This window comes from Piliocolobus tephrosceles, chromosome 4 (genome assembly GCF_002776525.5).
Source record: "Piliocolobus tephrosceles isolate RC106 chromosome 4, ASM277652v3, whole genome shotgun sequence".
Lineage (NCBI taxonomy): Eukaryota > Metazoa > Chordata > Mammalia > Primates > Cercopithecidae > Piliocolobus > Piliocolobus tephrosceles.
Window position 1 is genome coordinate 163,368,064 of NC_045437.1, and position 20,066 is coordinate 163,388,129.

The window sequence follows — 20,066 nt, forward strand, 5'->3', positions numbered from 1 at the left end:
AGTCTCGCTTTGTCACCCAGGCTGGAGTGGCAGTGGCACGATCTAGGCTCACTGAAACCTCCACCTCCTGGGTTCAAGTGATTTTCCTGCCTCAGCCTCCCAGGTAGCTGGCACTAACGTTGCATAAAAATATTTTTTAAAATAATGACTATTGTAGCTGTTATGAAAGCATACTATTTGCTTGACATGGCTATGTGTTTTAGAGACATCATCACATTGACTGATTGACTGAGACAAGGTCTTGCTCTGTCACTCAGGTTAGAGTGCAATGGTGTGATCATGGCTCACTGCAGCTTCAGTCTCCCAGACTTCAGCAATTCTCCTGAGTAGCTGGGACTATAGGCATGCATCACCACACCTGGCTAATTTATTTTTATTTTTAGTAGAAATGGGATCTTGCTACATTGTCCAGGCTGATCTCAAACTCCTGAGCTCAAGCAATCCTCCTGCCTTGGCCTCCCAGAATGCTGGGATTATAGGCATGAGCCACTGCACTTGGCTGACATTATCACATTTAATCCTCACACTGATACTTTTTACTGGTACTTTCAACCTCATCAATAAAATGGGGGGATATGGCCAAATATTTTGCTAAAGGTCACATAACTCATGAAATGTGGACTGAGGAATCAAACATTGTCTTTTTTTTTTTCCTTTTTTTTGACTTCAAAGTTAATTTTCTTTCCTTTAAACCATTGTAACCCAAGAACTTAAATTCCTTTATCAGTTTTGAAATGAATACTTGGGAGGAAGGAAGTATAAGTGAGTTGGAAGCAGTAGATGGCAGGTGGAAAACGAGTTAAAAAGCATAGTAAGTCTTGGTTAAAAGAATTTACCAACTGACAAAACACAGTGTTAGCAGGGCGTTTCAACCAATGAGTATTTATTAAAAGCCAGAGGTGCACCAGGCACAGCTGTCCACTAGGCTAACAGACACAAACAATGTAACCAATTCACTTATTAGCTTATCTGATTAAATAAAATACATTTCATAGAAATGATTATCAAATGCATTGTGGATAGAAACAGAATATCCTTTATACTTACAGGTCTTATGATACCCTAAACAATTATTAATAAAAACCAGCCAACCCATATGGTAAATAGCATACCACCAGTTATTTTATTTTAGTCAGCAAAAGATAAAAACATACAAATTTCATGCTGAAATGGATTTTAGCATTATTGAATGCTGAATACAGACATCCTGTTTCCAAACTACTATCATGGTCCACCTACAGTCTTAAAAATTCAGTGTTTTTCATCCTGTATTAAATCACTATATACCTTTTGGCTTAAAAATTAGGTTTGGTTTCAAAATAAGTTTAATTTAGTACTTCAGTCACATGCCTCACAGATTCTTGACCAGTCCAATTAACTATTAGTTACAGCAACAAAACAAAACATAAATGGAATGTTAAATCCACCTTGCTTGATATTCTTGCCAAAAAGGAATTGAGAAATTAAGATACACAGGTGATTTAAACCAGAACATAACAGGAGGACTAAAAAAAAAAAGACAAAATGTAGATGTTACTTGTTTGAAGCAAACTTGTCCACTTAGAGCCATTTATTGCCTTTTTGAGACTTACGGCTAATTCTTGAAAGGACCACATTGAGTTCGTCGGTATACGATGTATCCTTTAGTTTGAAAGTCGTGAAGAGGGGTGTAAGGGAGAGGCAGGAGGGTGGGCAGGACGAACAAGGCACAGGGTGGAGTGTTTGCTGATGCCGTTATGGTAATTATCCAAGAGTGTGTCCGCTGGGCTGTTCCTGAGACCTCCAGAGATGGGTCTGTTTTCTTCAGGCAGCAGCAGCAAAATCTTCCTCAGAGTCAAGGTCAACTTTTATTGCACAAGAACCAAAATTATGTCCCTCCCCCACTTTCCTGAGCTGGAGACCTCCACATGCAATGTCTGGATTCTCATCTGTTTGCGCCTCTGACCAGCAGGGCGCACTCAAACAAAACGCCCCGGGAAGCACCTTTTTCCAAGGGAAACATGAGGTATTCTGATGGTCCAAGCAATCTGGTTGATCAGTCACCATTCTCAAGCAGCTTCTGTAAGTTATTTTGTATCTTGAAATAAAAGAAAAGGAGCTCCTATTATTAAATAGAATGGAATATATTAAGGGCATATTTGCTATAGTCTATATAGCGTTCCAGATTATTCCACTTTGAATAAAAAGCTACAAAAGGGTTACATTTAGATGAGGCAAATAGATGCTTTTTCATAAACTAGAACTCTGGCAATCCACTTTTTCTTTGGGACATGGTCTCGCTCTGTCACCCAGGCTGGAGTGCAGTGATGTGATCATGGTTCACTACAGCCCTGACTTCCCAGGCTCCACTGATCCTCCCACCTCAGCCTCCCAAGTAGCTGGGACTTCAGGTGTGCACCATCATGCCTGGCTAATTTTTGCACTTTTTGTATAGATGGAGTTTCATCATGTTTCTCAGGCTGATCTAGAACTCCTGGGCTCAAGTGATCCTCCTGCCCCAGCCTCCCAAAGTGTTGAGATTACAGGTGTGAGCTCCCATGTCCAGCTTACAATCTACTTTAAAATGAGAGAATATAGTGCTTTTATAAAAAAGAGAGAATGGCAGAAAGATGAAAATGTCAGTAAAGACTGAGATAAATGAGACGAAAGAAAAAGAACAAGGAACTGGCAACACCAGTGTGACCCAAATGCATTAGAAGACAATAGGAAATTGGTCTTTACACAACCCATTTGATGGTTTTAATCAGACAAATGCCATGTAATAATGTTTAACACTCCTGTTACTCCAATTAGCTATTATTATTTAACATTTCCAAGAAGGTTGTGGATTTCACAGGGACAGAGACCAACCACATCAGATGTTTGGATCTTAAGACAGGTCCAATGTTGGACATCAAAAATGTTCTCAGTAAATGACTGTTGAATAAACGAACTTGTAAGAATTCAGAGCGGCTGGGTGCTGTGGCTCACGCCTGTAATCCTAGCATTTTGGGAGGCCGAGGTGGGTAGATCACGAGGTCAGGGGTTCGAGACCAGCCTGGCCAACATGGTGAAACTCTGTCTCTACTAAAAATATACAAATTAGCTGGGTGTGGTGGCGGGCACCTGTAATCCCAGCTACTCGGGAGGCTGAGGCAGGAGAATTGCTTGAGCCTGGGAGGTGGAGGTTGCAGTGAGCCAAGATTGTGGCACTGCACTCCAGGCTGGGTGAAAGAGCAAGACTCTGTCTTGCGGGGGAAAAAAAAAAAAAAGAATTCAGAACAAGAGATTCTCAACAACCAGCCCTGTGATGGGAGTAGAAACCTTGCAGATCAAAAGAAAGAACATGTTGTTTATTAGAGGAACAGTCTGTGATGTCCTATGGGTGTTCTCAGGTGAGTGAGGAGGAAGGGGATCTGATATGTAAGTGCCAGCAAAGGCGTGCCTGCTCCTGAGTCACACAACACCACACAAAGACAGGCTTTACACATGAAACCATGGGCCAGGGAGCCGAAGTAGCAGGATGAGTTACGTGGGTAGTAAGTGGTGGAGCAGGGATAAGAACAAAGGCCTGACTCCAATATTTATGCTCTTTCTACTATACTGTTCCACCATTAATTCCACTTCCAGAACTAAGAAAATAAGTGTTTACTTCAGTTCCCATAAAAGACATTGCCTTCTTCCCCCACTTTCCTGCTTTGTTTCTTCCTCATGTATCCCTCAGGACCAAAGATAAATGGAAAAACAGGAGTGGGAGGTAGAAAAAGGGCTAAAACAAAGAACTGATATCCCAAATCCACAAAACACACCTACGATGACACACACACAAAACCCAAAAGTAAAACAAAGGAAAATAAGCAATTTACATAGGAAAACCCAAATGGCCAATAAATATATGAGATGTTCAGCCTCAATAATAATTACGAAAACACAAGTAAAAACCACCATGAGATCCAGCTTCACCCTATCTGACTGGGTAGTGGGAAGGCTGAATGGACTAGGATGGTACCTGTGGGAAGAAACTTTGAGGAGACATTTGAAGACAGACTTCACTGGATTTGCCAACTAGTCCATCAGTGGCAGGTGAAAAGAGGGAGTTAAAAATTGTTCTTAGATTGCCAATGAGGATGACTGGAAAAGCAGTGATGCCATGAACAGAAATAGGGGAAGTTATAAGCACAGAAAGATCACGAGGCTTAGACATCACCGGCCCCCGAAGGCGAGAAGAAGGAATTGCTGGTATGGAGTATAAGACCTCCACGGTGTGGAGCTGCTATTTCACCGGCAGGCTGTGCTGCACTAGTGTCCAGCTGCCTCTGAGGAAAGGTACAGATGAATCAAAAAAAGCATGGGTGTGGCCTGGTGACTCTTTTTGAATACTTAGGTTCTTTTGAGCAATGTGTGCAACTTCTAGCTTTTTAGAACATCAACACATGTATTTTGACCCCAAATCTACTTTTTACTGAATCAGTTTCTGCTTTGAGACAAAGGTGGTCTCCACTGGTGCTCCTGTAAACCTCCCCGGCTTCCTTGCTAGGCTGTCTGAACCCTGCACAAGACCCGAGGCTGTTGGCCTGTTGTGAACAAGCCCTTCTGTTTTCAGTTCCCTGATTACAGAATGTGGTGTCCTGGCCGGGCCCGGCGGGAGAGTGGGAAGAAACACAAAAGAAGGCAGCAGGATCCCATGTGTTTCTTCATTGGTATGTCAGAGTGAACAAAATTGAAAATTAATACTCTCTGGGTTGCATGAAAGCCAAACATTTGTAAGCATTTCATTAAAAAAAAATCATTTATCTTCAATTCTCAGAAACTAATGGTTTAGAAAGGAAAAAAAGCTAACCCATACCTTCTCTAGGTTGATTCTCGATGTAAGAACTTTCCACATTTGCCCATAAACACAATGATTTAATATGAATTATCTGGCCTGACTTGGTTTAGAATGGAAGTTTGGAAACTCCTTTGCTTTTAATACTTTAGCTGTTAAATACTAACACTGAGTGTAGAAAAACAAAGATAATTTTACTCATTTGTATTTAATGTGAAATTTTACTAATTTGTATTTAATATGAAGAAATACACCTTCCCAAGTAAGCATAACTGTACTATGATGTAAAGCTACCAAATACTGGGCATTTGTGACAGCAGTTCTAACCGAACACTGGATTCTTCCCTCAAAGCCTTTCCTGAAGGATTAGAGTAAAAACAAAGTAGTTATCAGATAAAGGAGAAGAAAATAAGACATGTAAATCAGGTTTATTTCTGGGATATTTCTGGCGTGCCTATCTTCTTCTCCAGCTCACTCTCCTGCTGCCTTCTAAGAATGCCACAAGCTAAGGACATATTTGCCCTAGCGTTGTTTGGACTGCAGACACTTTGAGATAAAGGTACATCTGTGGCCTTATCAACAAAGCCTAAAGCTGAATTCTGAGGAACAGTAAAGCAGGGAGCTTCTAAGCACAACTTTGCAGTCAGACAGGCCTGGTTCAGGTTCCAGATCTGCTGACTTTATTTACATATTTTTCTTTTAATGTTCTCTCAGCAGACTCACGTCTGCTGCCTTTCTAGGTGTGTTACCTTCAGCAAGCTAATTTGATACTCTGATTTTTCTCCTATCAGATAGGGAACAATGACGCCTATCTTCCATGGTTCTAATAGGGCTTACATGCAATATTTTATGTATGGGAATGGTCAGCCTGGGTGGAGTTGGGGCTGTACTTTCTGGCCAAGCCAGTGGTTGGTCTCCAGTTCACTCCCTACTGTGTCCCTACACTGAGCTCTGATGTCAGAGGTCACTTACCACTGGGCCCTGTGCTATTAGGTAATATGTCTAATCAAGGAGGAAAAACAAAAGACCCGTAGGACCACGTATTTCAGGGAAAATGAGATTAAAACCTGTTTGTTTGTGGAAATAAAAAATATTGTTTCACATTTACTATGAAAAGCCCCCAGTCAGGGTTGATCATGTAAGTTTATTGCGGCACACTAATGGCGTCTGAGTGTGTAATCCCTGACCTGACCTAGGGCAATCAACAGGCACTACTGTGACTGCTCCCATACACAGGCAAGAAATAGGTCACCTTTTCTAATTTCACTATGTTAGCTGTAAGCTCTTGACAGAGAACTTCCACATTGAATTGTACTTGTGATCCCAGGCCAGATGGTGCTGCCTGTCTGTAAGAAAAAAGAGAAAAATTATTATGGGCAGGGATGACAAGGAAAGAAGTGGAATGAACACATTTAAAATTGATTCGAACAGAAAATTGGTTTATAACAGAAGAGAGTGAACATTGCATTTGTTAATAGTAGACAAAGCCCTGCAGTAATCCGCAACTCCAGGCTAGATGTTTAAGGAACTAATTCTTATCAGCTGGAAATCTCTTAAGCTATTTTTAAGTGGATATGGTGTGTTTCGGCTTCCAAACAAAAATCAGGCAATTATTTTCAAGCACGTGGTTTCTTAGAACCCTTTTATTAACCCCTAATATCCTCTCTGTCTCCCCCAGAGCATAAACTTACAAGAATCATTGCACTTTTCAGCTATTTATACTAGAACTTTAAAAGTTTAGGAATGTCTTTATCTAGTTAATCAAATGTCCCTTGAAATGTGAGACTTTTGTAGTTCCTTCTTTGAGATTTATCATACAGCTATAATTGTCCTTGTCGTATAATCAGGCATGAGCCACTGTGCCTGGCCTGGACTCACTTCTTGCCTGTATGTATATTAACTTTTTGAACAAGATGGGAGAAAGTAAGGGCAGAGTATGAATCCATACCAAACTGTTTATTAGGCTTTTGTATTTTATTAGTTCAAGTGTATATTTATGGTTCAAAAATAACCCGTATACCTGCATACATGGAAACCACCTAAAGGTAATTCCTACAGAGTAAAGAAAGGTCCTAGAATGGTATAACACAGTATTTCTCAAAGTATAGAGCTCAGACCACCTGGGAACTTGCTGGAAATGCAAATTCTCAGGCCTCATGCCAGACCTACTATATCAGGCACTCTGGAGATGAGCCCTGAAATCTGTTTAAACGATTCTAGATAATTCTGATGCAAATTAAAGTTTGAGAGCCACTGGTAGACTGAGGTTTTTGTAGTTATATACACCTGCAGCTGATTCTGCAAACTGTAAGACATTAAACTAATTATTACTCTGAGTCTCAGTTTCTTCATCTGTAAAATGGGAATAACAGCTGTATTCTAAAGTTGTGGTGAAAATGTAATGAGGAAAAATCATTTGTATTTGTATGTGTATGTATTCATTCTAATAGAGTCTTTAGCATGTGGTGGATACTCTGCCAGGAAATATCTCTACTTCAAAAACTTGGGCTAAATGTACGCTTTCTAACATAGCATAAATTATTTCACTTTTTAGGCAATGTGTCAAAATCTTCATGTAAATAGGTTTAAAGAAAAGAGCTCTATGTCTGAAAAGGTTTAATTAGGCCAGTCATGTTAAAAAAAAGACTGATGGAAAATCTTCACAGACACATTCAACTAATTACTAGTCACATTGATCTTGACAGTGGTCAAGAGTTTTGTAAATAAGTGAGCTAATATAAAAAGTTATACATGATAAAATGTGCTGAGTTTCTTGAATTGCTTCTTTCTCTGAGTGTCCTGATTTACTGCCATTTTACTAAGGTAAACTTGCATAGTTTAATAAATGGGGCAAGGTCACAACTGCATCTTAGCATATTAGAGCAAGATAATATAAAATGAGGCTTGTTTCTTGCCTTCTTACTAGCAACATTACAACAACTCCAAAATAGTACAGGGTTAGGTCATCCATTTCTAGACCCTCCTACCTTTTTATTTTCCACATATACACTTAACAAAATATCTCATACAGAATGTATCTCCAATTAATGTTTACTAAGAAGGATGCTAAGTTCTGGTCAATTATTACATTAAGCAGAAAGGCAAGCAGATGACAGCACTAGAGGCAATTAGCTTACTCAGTATTATGGGTGTCCACAATGGAGGTTAGTAACCCCAGCTGCTCCTCCAGAGTATTAATTCTATATCTCATATAGAAGGTCGAGATGATTAGTGCACAGACACTGGAAAGGGATGAAAGAGAAACTTTCATTAGGTTAATGGCCAGGATCAACAACTCAGTGCCAATGTGGTGCACTTGAGGCAAGGCATTTTCCAAAATAACTTGGTAAAGAGATTTTAAAAACATCCTTTCTAAACAGGCTGATGCTTGTTATAAAACTTACAGCTAGAAGAGACTTAAAATCCTCTAGCCCAAGTCCCTCAGTTTGCAACTAATGGCCCTTCTAATAGCATTGGTCAGAGCCCGACCCAAGTTGGAGTACCGAGCCAGCGTTCCTCCTCCCTGCGGTACTACCGTCCTCTGCTAGAAGAGCCTGGGCAGACAGTCCCCAGTCGTGTTCTCTGGTGACTCCCTCCTTTATCTGGAAACTAGACTGGGCATATTTTCCTTGGTTGGGAGGAACAGCCTAGAACTGGGTCAGGCCATTTTCAGAAGAACAATCGGTTACACACTGGAAGTTAAAAAAGTCGATGCCTACATTTTTGGTAAAGGGGATGAGGATAACATTTTCAAGTTGTGTTGGCCCCTGTTCAGGGGACATGGGACAGATGGCAAAAACAAAATTACAGCTAGATAGAAGGAATAGGTTCTAGTGTTGAATACCACTGTAGAATGACTAAAGTTAACAATGATAGAGTTTCAAATAGCTAAAAGAGGATATTGAATGTTCTCAACACAAAGAGATAAGGGTGATTAATATGCTAATTACCCGGATCTGATGAGTATACATTATATGTATCAAAACATCACTATGTACTCCATAAATATGTACAATGATTATATGTCAAAAAATAAAAACAATAACAAGGGTAAATATGTTTCATAATTTACAGAGCAATTTCCCAACTAATGGTACCCACGCAGAACTTAGTCCTCTGCAGGGTTTGGTACAACCACGAAAATGTGCCCTAAGCCTAAGGAAAAAAAGCTGAAGTAGGAGACAGAAATTGTCAAAGTAAAGATGTGGGTCACATTTCAGACAATTGAGATTTACAGTAGGTCTCAGCAATGTGAAGAGATTACTCCTTTAGAGAATGGAATCATTTTCTTAGTCACAGTAAATTCATGTACTTACACAATTGCATAGAATATAAGAATATGGTGAAGCATTGGACATTTCTGAGACTTGACTTTATGTAAGATTCCAACGGTTTCTGACAGACCTGTTGGGTGGAAAACAAAAAACAACTGTTTAAAACCATAACACACTTCTTTTATCCAGCAATATCCTTATAGGGTACTTGAGAGAGGTAATTATTCCCAGGTAAAAGAAATCAGAGAAAATAGCCACTGAAGCCTCCCAGTTGTCATTCTAACCAGTAGTTACAATTCCTTCCAACACAATTCATTGATTTACACACCTATCCACAGCCTTCTTTGTGTCAAGCATTGTGCTGGAATCAATGGTGAACAATATAACAATATCCTTGCTCTCTTAAGTAAATAAGAAATTTGAGTTTTACTGGAAAATTTTTTGTTTTTTTGAGACAGTCTCACTCTGTTGCCCAGGTGACAGTGGCGTGATCACAGCTCATTGCAGCCTTGACCTCCTGGCCTCAAGCAATCCTCCTGCCTCAGCCTCCCAAGTAGCTGGAACTACAAACATGTACCACACCCAACTGATTTTTAAATTTTTTGTAGAGATAGGGTCTCACTATGTTGCCCAGGCTGGTCTTGAACTCCTTGGACCCCAGCAATCCTCCCACCTCAGCCTCCCAACGTGCTGGAGTTACAGTAATAGAAATTTCTGAAACATAATCTCACGTATTCAGAATCATGAAGTGACCTCCATGAAGGCTATTCACTTTTGTATCCCCCACTGTAATCATGGAACTGGGTACTGTTTGCTAAATGAATAAGTGAATTAATATGCAAAGACCTATAATACAAAGGGAGGAAAGGGAACATGAAGAGCAGTCATAAGGTGAAACATGGGGACCCTTTAAAAGTTACAAATAGGCCGGGCGTGGTGGCTCACGCCTGTAATCCCAGCATTTTGGGAGGCCAAGGCAGGTGGGTCACAAGGTCAGGAGTTCGAGACTAGCCTGACCAACATGGTGAAACCCTGTCTCTACTAAAAATACAAAAATTAGCCAGGCATTAGTCAGCTCAGGAGGCTGAGGCATGAGAATCACTTGAACCCAAGAGTCAGAGGTTGCAGTGAGCCGAGATCGTGTCATTGCACTACAGCAGCCTGGGTGACAGAGCAAGACGCTGTCTGAAAAAAAAAAAAGTTACAAACAGACATCTCCAACCCTTCTAAAAAACCCCCTCACAAGACCTCCATTCCTTACCCTGTGCAGGGAGACTCTTGGCTTTTCCTTCAGGTACTCTGTTCACATGGGCATCTGCCCGAGTTGGCTTTGCTTCTCCCTTGGAGACATTCAGAACTGTTTGGGATTCTGTCACATGGAAATCTACTAAGCCAAAAGGGAGCTGGGTAAGTTTTCTCTCCAATGTATTTAAAACAGGATTAATCACCAAGTAAATCAATCCCTTAACATGCATGATGGTCAAGAACATGAATGGATCGTCTCACAAGTTAGTTGTGGTGGCTGGGGGCTGAAACTGAATGCTTAAGCAAATAAGTAATAAAGTGATATAAGGATAGTCTTCCATTTTCCAACTAACTCACATAGATAATTTGGCTATTAACAATGAAAAATATTATTGAAATAAGAGGGAAGAAAATAGGCCGGGCACAGTGGCTGACGCTTGTAATCCCAGCACTTTGGGAGGCCGAAGTGGGTGGACCACGAGGTCAGGAGTTCGAGACCAGCCTGACCAACATGGTGAAACCCCGTCTCTACTAAAGATACAAAAATAAGCTGGGCTTGGTGGCACACATCTGTAATCCCAGCTATTCGGGAGGCTGAGACAGGAGAATTGGTTGAACCCGGGAGGTGGAGGTTGCAGGAGCCAAGATCGCGCCATTGCACTTAGGCCTGGGCAACAGAGAGAGAGACTCCGTCTCAAACAAACAAAAAAAAAACAAAAAAAAGAGAGAAGAAAATATTATGTTTCTCTCTCTCAACTACCCCAATATTAGATCTATTTAAGAGACCTCTGTTAAATGTGCATAAAAGGAAACGAATTTTTACCACATAGGCAATTCTTTTCCCTCGAACTCTCAAGGCATCCTTTCTCCAGATTCCATTCCTGATTTTTAGCTAAGAAGACAATGTGGCTTTTTTTCTTTCTTTTCTTTTCTTTCTTTCTTTTTTTTTTTTTTTAAGGGGGTTGGGTAAGGATGTTTTGTGGGGAATTAATTTTTAGTCAAAATACAACAATTTCCCAAACCTCGAGAGTTCTCAGATTCAGGAGTTTGAGAACCAGAACTGCTGTATCCTTCCATGTCTTGCCTTCTTTGTTGAACCACTCCATCCAGATCTGAGAATTCATCATTGAAATCCTGAAAGGAAACAGTGAAATGAAGACAGGCTGATTTTCCCTTAGTAAACAGGCAGGCCTTTGTAACTCCCAGCCCTTTCACCTAGGCCTGACCTATAAAACATAGACTAGAAGGAAGGATTACCCCATATGACTGGGATTTTCCCAACAGATCACCAAGTATCTGGTTACTGAAACAGATTTTTCAGGCAGTTAAAATTCTGTCAACAAACAGTGGCCAACTTGTTTCAAACAACAAATGTCTGGAAAACACCCAGAATGCCAATAATTGAGAAGCTTCCAGTGTGAAGCTGAAGAGGTTTCATTAGCACTTTGTAATGAGAAAACCTGATTACTGTATACATATATAAGAGAAAAAAATAGAAAGCTTTAAATCCAAGTTCAAATATGTAGACAGAGAGAAAGATACTACTAAATTATAGTTTTTTTTTTATTTTAAAAAAGTATTGGAAACAGAAAAGGAAAAATGGCTTTAGCAAATTAGGGCCTGAAAGTAAAGTTTAAGCTTTTTTTATTCCCTCAACTAAATCAAAACAGGGTTAGTGATAGTACATTTACATTTTAGAAAGATGATGGAGGAGTAAGGGAAAAAGCACAGACGTTCTACTTTGTATTCTATTGGTTCCCCAAAGTGCTTAAGAACGGAAGAGACAAATGGTGTCATTAAAATGTCCTGGCAAAGGTACAATTAGGCTGAGCTTTTAACAATTTAGTCAGCTGCCAAATGAAGAAGAGACTCATCTTGTAAGCAAATTACCAACCTTTCACCTTGAACTAGCTGTCTTTTGTTCATCTCAACACTCATTTCAATTTCATACAAGGATTTATAGGAGAAGGAAAATTGAAAATTTCTTCAATGTAATGATTTCTTGAATGCCTATCTTGTATCAGGCAGTATGTAAAGCTCCTTACATACATGATTGCATTTAATCTTCACAGCCACATCACGAAGCTGGCATTTTAATGGATGAAGAAACTGAGTCAAAGCAGTTACAGAGCTTGCCTGATGATATAACATAGCTGGGTGGAGCCCAGATTTAAAACCAGGTTTCTTGGATTCCAAATCGTATGTGTTACATTATATTTTGTGCTGCTTCCCACTACTGTTTTTCAAGGTAGATTTTTAAGAAATTGAGATAAAATTCAGGTAACATAAAATCCACCATTTAAAAGTATACAATTTAGTGGTGTTTAGAATATTCACAGTGTTGTACAACCATGGCTACAATCTTGTTCTGAAATATTTCCATCACCCCCCAAAGAAAGCCCATACCCATTAGCAGTCACTCTCAATTTCTCCCTCACCCCATTCTCTGGCAACCACTAGTTTACTTTCTGTCTCTATGGATTTGCCTGTTCAAGATATTTCACATAAAGGGAATCCTAGAGTATGTGGCCTTTTGAGTCTGGCTTCTTTCACTTAGCATGCTGCTTTCAAGGTCCATCCATGTTGCTATATTGTAGCTGGTATCAGTATATCAGTACTTCATTTCCCTCTTTTTTTTTTTTTAGCTGGAGTCTCATTGCACCATCCTCCAGGCTGGAGTGCAATGGGGCGATCTTAGCCCACTGCAACCTCTGCCTCCCAGGTTCAAGCAATTCTCCTGCTTCAGTCTCCTGAGTAGCTGGGATTACGGGCACCCGCCACTAGGCCCAGCTAATTTTTTGTATTTTTTAGTAGAGACAGAGTTTCACTATGTTGGCTAGGCTGGTCTCCAACTCCTGACCTCATGATCTGCCCACCTCAGCCTCCCAAAGTGCTGGGATTACAGGTGTGAGCCACCACGCCCGGCCCTTAATTTCCTTTTTATGGTTGAATAATATCCCATTGTATGGGTATTTAAAAAATTTATTAATCAGTTGATGGATATTAGGATTTTCCCAACCTTTCGGCTATTACGAATAACGCTATTAACATTCTCGTACAAGTGTTTGTGTGAATACGCTTTCAATCCCATTACTTTTAAACTGTTCTCAAAAAAAGATTTGTGGGAGATGTTGAAACCATGAGCTCATATTGCTTCATTAATGTTGAATATTTATAATCATTTGAATGATATGGTTGGAACTCTCTTGGGAAAACATTATAACCATTATGGGTACAAATCTTACACAAACAGAGGGAGCTACTTCCCATTGGAGATTTACTCTACAGTTTACAAAGTCTAAGGGAATGAACCAATCTTTACCTGTCACTTGGGCTTTATAGCTTTCTTTTCTTTTCTTTCTTTCTTTCTTTTTTTTTTTTTTAACAGTTAATTCTGAGCATGTTTGTCTTCTCTTCTAAGTTGTGAAGTCTCTGAAGGCATGAATTAGTTTTAATTTTTCCTGGTATCCTACAGCGTGCACTAGCATGGTGCCTTGAACACAGAAGACATTTAAGGATTTGTGGGATGACTCAGTCCTACCTCAAATAGATTCGTGAATCCCTCTAAACCAATATTGACAGGCAAACAGAGCAAGACTTTATGAATGCCTTCACTGACCAGTAACTCACCAAGACAGTCTACTAGGTGTTTCTTTCTTTTTGCAGGACAACTCTTCAATTACTTGGAGAAAGTTCATGGCTACTATGGTTTCCTCTTCTTCAAGACAGATATGCCCTGTCTCTTCAACTGTACCTCAAATATTTTGGTCCTAAGCTCTTCCCACACCCTGGTCATGGTGTAAGCACAAGTGTAACTGTGGGACATATTCCCTTTCTTTTGCATTTAGATAGTTATATAGGCAACTTACCAGAGGCAGAGATGACGGGCGGTCTGCTCGGAAACTGTTTTCAGCAGAAGATGGATTGGGACTGTTACCAATACTTGTATTCTGAAATTATTGGAACAAAGCGAAAAACCAGATTAACTATGAAACCATAAGAAATACAGAAGAGAGATAGTGATTGAGGCTCAGGGACATCATACTCACCTCTAAGTGTCCACACACAGATTTTAGTAGTTTGTAAGTTGAATCTCTGGAGAGTAAGGAGACAAATATGTACTGAAAAACAAAACAGGATAATTATGAATAGATATTACCTGATGAGAAGTGAGAGTTGAGAGTTCAGAAAAGTATCTGTATACAGCTTTTTCACTTTCAAACAACATGGACCTCTCTTTGATCTATATTCTCATTCCTCTCACCCAAACATTCCATTTTTATTCCATTTCTGGAATAAAGCAAACATTCTCCCATAAAAACAACAAAATTTTCAAACCCAATTTAAGAGTAATAAATACATGTAGGGCAAAATGAAGGCTCCAGAAGCCTGTCATTGGTGCCTCAAACAAGCCCAGAGAAGAAAAGGCCTGGACATTAAGAAAAGGCTAGTGTCATTCACTAGATCCCCTTTAAAATCTCTCTCCCTCTGTTTTTGTTGTTAAGGGTATTTAACAATTCCCGAGGGTCCGCCTTCTCTGCTCTGACCTAGATTTCCACTGAAAACTTCCCAGTGGCTCTAATAGGCTAGCTCTCTTTCATGCCACTTCCAGATTCTTCCTTGTACAAATATGGAGATTTTCTAGTGGAGATTTATAAGTGAGCCATGGGAAAGAAGTAAAATCAAAGCTAGACAAATCGTGTGAAGACAAATGACATGAGGAAAAATGATTTTACCATAAACAATATGTTCAGAAAATATAAAAATCTACTTTTTTTCCATCTATTTATGCCATAGAATGTTTTCAGACCTCCTTTCCGTGAGTTTGTGATTATCCTTCTCATTTACCAATGAGGGAACTTGAATTATTTCCAAGCAAGTACTACATTCCAAAGTAATTAATATTGTAGGTTCTGGCATCAGGCAGATCCAGTTGCAAATTCTGGCTCTGACACTTACTAAGTGGGTGACATTGGGAAAACTGCTTAACCCCTCTAACTTGCAGTTTGCTTAATAACAGTTATCCATTACAGGGTGGTAGCAAGAAAATATAAGAAAAGCATTAGTGTATGGCCTGAGAAGGGGGAAATACTGATGACTGTTGGCTATTAGGATTTTTAAAAGATCCCCAAATAGATATTAACATATCTTCTAGCTTATCAGAATGGTCTCTTTTATCTTTCCTTCTTTCTTCTTCTCTCTACAAGTTTTCTAGTATGGTTAGAAAGGAAATCTATAGCCTGTCACGTTGGTTCATGCCTATAATTCCAGCACTCTGGGAGGCTGAGGTGGGGGATCACTTGAGTCCAGGAATTTGAGACCAGCTCTTGGCAGCATATCAAGACCCCATCTTTATTAAAAAATGAAAAAAGAAGAAAGGAAAAAGGAGAAATGAAATGATTTTGTGCTTTCATAGAAATAATAGGTAACAGATTAAAAAAATTTCACGTGAAAAGTAACCACTCCACTCCCTCTTTCTTGCCAAGCTGAAATAAACACCACTTTAATGTAAATTTTTCTGATTGCACATGTCTGGGGTAGCACAATAGTCAATTCAGCTCTGGAATTTCTATATAGAAGGTAGTTGAGGCAACCTGTTAGTAAAGCAGGTCTAAAAACTGATCCCGCACCTGCAGTTGCAGAGCAGGTGCAAGTTTTATTTATCTGGAATGGCTCTAGGGAGGTATTGACTGAGGTTATGGGGAGGCTGGCCACCCCCACACCAGGAACTCCTCACTATCAACCTGCTTGCCTCACCCTGTCAGTAAGGTGGTGTTTTGTTGTTCTTGTTCTTTATATATATTTATTACTGTTTTGAGACAGGTTCGCTCTGTCACCCAGGCTGGAGTGCAGTGGTGCTCGATCTCAGCTCACTGCAACCTTTGTCTCCTACGCTCAAACAATCCTCCCACCTCAGCCTCCCCAGTAGCTGAGATCACAGGTGTGTGCCACCACACCCAGCTAATTTTTGTATTTTTTGAAGACAGAGGGTTTTGCCATGTTGCCCAGGCTGGTCTTGAACTCCTGGACTCAAGTGATCCACCCGTTTGGGCCTCCCAAAGTGCTGAGATTACAGGTGTGAGCCACCATGCCTGGTCTTGTTCTTCTTCTTTTTCTTGGAGACAGGGTCTTGCTCTGTTGTCCAGGCTGGAGTGCAGTGGCACAATCATGGCTCACTGCAGCCTTTATCTCCTGGGTTCAAGTGATCCTCCTACCTCAGCCTCCCAAGTAGCTAGGATCACAGGCACACACCACCACACTTGGCTAATTTTTATATTTTTGGTAGAGATGGGGTTTCACCATGTTGCCTAGGCTGGTCCCCAACTCCTGGGCTCAAGCAATTCTCCCACCTCAGCCCTCAGCCTCCCAAAGTGCTGGGATTAAAGGCCTGGCCTCCCCTTTTTTTTTCTTTTTAAATTTTTTCTTCTTTAAGACTATTAAAGGAACTGAATATACCAGTTTAGCCTGATCTAGCAGATGTTAGCCTGACCTAGCCGAAGTTGAGAAATAATTTTATTTTTTTGACCTTGGTCAGGCAAGTATAATTAAGTCAGCAGGAAATTCAAAATTGGCAACACTTCTATGAGAATAAATCACCTTGTGAAGGGAAACAGCACTACATGAATGTCTACAGGCTATAATTTTTAAAATTAGTCTTATAGAATTTTCCTGATTCACCAAAGGAGATGATATTTATGGTTTGGAGTCTTGGTCCTTGGCAAGAGGCCTCTCAGGCAGCAAAGCCCAGAGCAGGAGGACAAAGCGAAGGTGCCCTCACTCTGCTGCATACTCACCCTGTCTGTGACCGTTGCTATGATCAGGGCGTTTGGCACTAGAAGAGCAGTTTTGGTTTTCTTTATTAGGGTTACTGAGAAAGCTGGAATAGAGATCTGAAACAGAATCAGCAAGTTAATGCCAGTTCAGACTTGACAGAACAGCACTTCGAACCTTCACATTAAAGGAAAAAAAAGAAAAAAAGTAAACAGAAATCAAAACCAGCAGCAAGCTCCCCAGCCTCCATGAAGAAAAGTCAGTCTTACAGAGTGGCAGGAATGTGTCACTGAGCTCCTCAAAATGGTGCTTACTGAGCCGGAGGATAAATCTGAATCATCGATTGGACTGAAGATCTTGGTGGGAAACCTTTATCTTCAGACATGGAAATAGAATGCAAAATGTATATTCATTTTAAAGATAAGCCCAAGGCTCTAAAGAAATTTCAAGCTTGTGGTCACCCACTTTGGGCTAACTTCCACATGCCCCACTCTCCTCTGTCTTTAGGTGCATGTTGCGGGGAAAATGTTAAAAAGCACTGGTATAATAGGACCATCACTCGAGAGAAAACCTGGGACCTGAATTCTTGGCTCAGTTCTTTTTTTTTTTTTGAGACAGAGTCTAGCTCTGTCGCCCAGGCTGGAGTTCAGTGGTGCGATCTCAGCTACCTGCAAGCTCCGCCTCCCAGGTTCACGCCATTCTTCTGCCTCAGCCTCTCGAGTAGCTGGGACTACAGGCGCCCGCCACCACGCCCCGGCTAATTTTTTTGTATTTTTAGTAGAGATGGGATTTCACCGTGTTAGGCAGGATGGTCTGGAACTCCTGACCTTGTGATCTGCCCGCCTCGGCCTCCCAACTTGGCTTAGTTCTGTTACTACAGGTTGAGCATCCTTAATCTGAAAATCAGAAGTCCAAACTATTCCAAAATCCAAAAGTTTTTGAATGCTGATATTGATGGATTGATGGTCAAAGGAAATGCTTACTAGAGCATTTCAGATTTTGGATTTTTGGATTAGGAATGCTCAGTCAGTTATATATTTGCAGATATTGCAAAATCTGAAATCCAAAACACTTCTGGTCCCAAGCATTTTGGATAGGGGATACTCAACCTGTATCTACATGACCTACTCCCCCTTGTAAGCCATCTGTTCTAGGCCTCAGTTTCTTGATTTATAAATTGGAGATAGTCTCATCTACTTCGCAGGATTTTCTGTGGATTAAGTAAGATAATATATGCAAAATGCCCAGTGATGAATAAAAATTTCATTTACCTCCTCACTTGTTTATGAAATCAGGATGGGTGAAATAAAAGAACTCTAAATACTTTTCTGGTTCAACAAAGAATAACAACAACAGTAACTATAGAAGCTATGATTATTGATACCTGTTTACCAGATAGAATTTAATTATGATGATCCTACATAGTCAATATTATAAGAAATAAATTCATTTAGAGAGGTGCATATCATACATAAGAAGTTACAAAGATGGAACTCAAGCCAGTCTGATTGAAAATGTGGGTTCTTTTCAATACAATGTGCTATAAGAATGTATCAAATGGCACAAAGAACAGAAGTTCATGATACTTTATGTTATACCTCACCAACCAAATTTGATCTCAAAGGAAAATGGATCGCCATCACTTCAATCCCTGAAAATAGAGTTGCAGACAGCCATGGTAAAATGATCCGACTCCCTCCTTCCCTAGGAACTCATACTCACTTGAACATCTACTTCTTGAAAATGCCTCACATATTCTCAAAAAGTGGAGAAGAGATGTGCTTTATGTAAGTACTGCCAGCTTGAAGGAAGCAAGCACAATGAGCTTTTTTTTTTTTTTTTTTTTTTTTAGACGGAATTTTGCTCTTGTTGCCCAGGCTGGAGTGCAGTGGTGCGATCTCAGCTCATGGCAACCTCCTTCTCCCAAGTTTAAGTGATTCTCCTGCCTCAGCCTCCTGAGAAACTGGGATTACAGACATGCGCCACCACGCCCGGCTAATTTTTTTTTTTTTTTTGAGATGGAGTTTCGTTCTTGTTGCCCAGGCTGGAGCGCAGTGGTGCGATTGCGGCTCACCGCAACTTCCACCTCCCGGATTCAAGGGATTCTCCTGCCTCAGCCTCCCGAGTAGCTGGGATAACAGGCATGTGCCACCATGCCTGGCTAATTTTGTATTTTTAGTAGAGACGGGGTTTCTCTATGTTGGTCAGGCTGGTCTCGAACTACTGACCTCAGGTGATCTGCCCGCCTCAGCCTCCCAAAGTGCTGGGATTACAGGTATGAACCACCATGCCCAGCCACACCCAGCTAATTTTGTATTTTTAGTAGAGACGGGATTTCTCCATGTTGGTCAGGCTGGTCTCGAACTCCCAACCTCAGGTGATCCACCCGCATCGGCCTCCCAAAGTGCTGGGATCACAGGTGTGAGCCACTGTGCCTGACCGCAAAATGAGCTTTTAATTTGGAATATTTGCATTCACATCTGGGTTTATGAGATGGGCTTATTTATTGCCCTCAATGATCTAGGCAGGAAGACTATGGAAGAACAAGGGGTAATCCAATTGAGACATTTTCTAAAAACTATTTGCCAAAGAACTCCACTCACAATATTTTTCAAAGGCAGGAGGCAATTCAGAACTTACAAGTTGGGATAAATTTAGAAAAAAAGAATTTGAGATCTACTTAGATTATGATTTAAAACAAATGAGTCTAATTTTGTTTCTGAGCAGCAATACAAACATGCAGTGACAAAGGGCTATAAATTTAGATTTTTCATAATCTAAGGCATGGAACACCCTTAAGAAAGTTTTCAATCAATTGCTTCATGAGTATAAAATTACAACCAGATAACATTTGTAAAATAAAGCTTAAATCACTTTTCAGTTTGAGCCTAGACAGAATGTGATACATGCATGCTAATTTTACTAGCATCTGAAAATAGCAACAGGCTGACTAAAAAGGTCCTGATTAAATT

At 40.3% G+C, this 20,066-nt stretch overlaps 1 protein-coding gene across 6 annotated transcripts in view; it reads right to left on the reverse strand.

The window, feature by feature from the left end:
- Positions 1-855: 855 nt before the first annotated feature.
- Positions 856-20,066, reverse strand: part of GRAMD2B (GRAM domain containing 2B) — a 119,237-nt gene continuing 100,026 nt past the window's right edge. For 3 of the 6 annotated variants that reach the window (XM_023197048.2, XM_023197066.2, XM_023197085.2), the window contains 9 exons: positions 17,118-17,213; positions 14,373-14,444; positions 14,193-14,273; positions 11,346-11,457; positions 10,340-10,462; positions 9,121-9,208; positions 7,942-8,046; positions 6,057-6,150; positions 856-2,077 (listed from right to left, as the gene is read on the reverse strand). In XM_023197048.2, coding sequence (XP_023052816.1) covers positions 2,036-2,077; positions 6,057-6,150; positions 7,942-8,046; positions 9,121-9,208; positions 10,340-10,462; positions 11,346-11,457; positions 14,193-14,273; positions 14,373-14,444; positions 17,118-17,213 — 813 coding nt within the window. In that variant the 3' untranslated portion in view covers positions 856-2,035. Of the gene's footprint in view, positions 2,078-6,056; positions 6,151-7,941; positions 8,047-9,120; positions 9,209-10,339; positions 10,466-11,345; positions 11,458-14,192; positions 14,274-14,372; positions 14,445-17,117; positions 17,214-20,066 lie in introns of all 6 variants that reach the window. The other 3 variants (XM_023197040.2, XM_023197057.2, XM_023197075.2) reach the window with 1 other exon arrangement.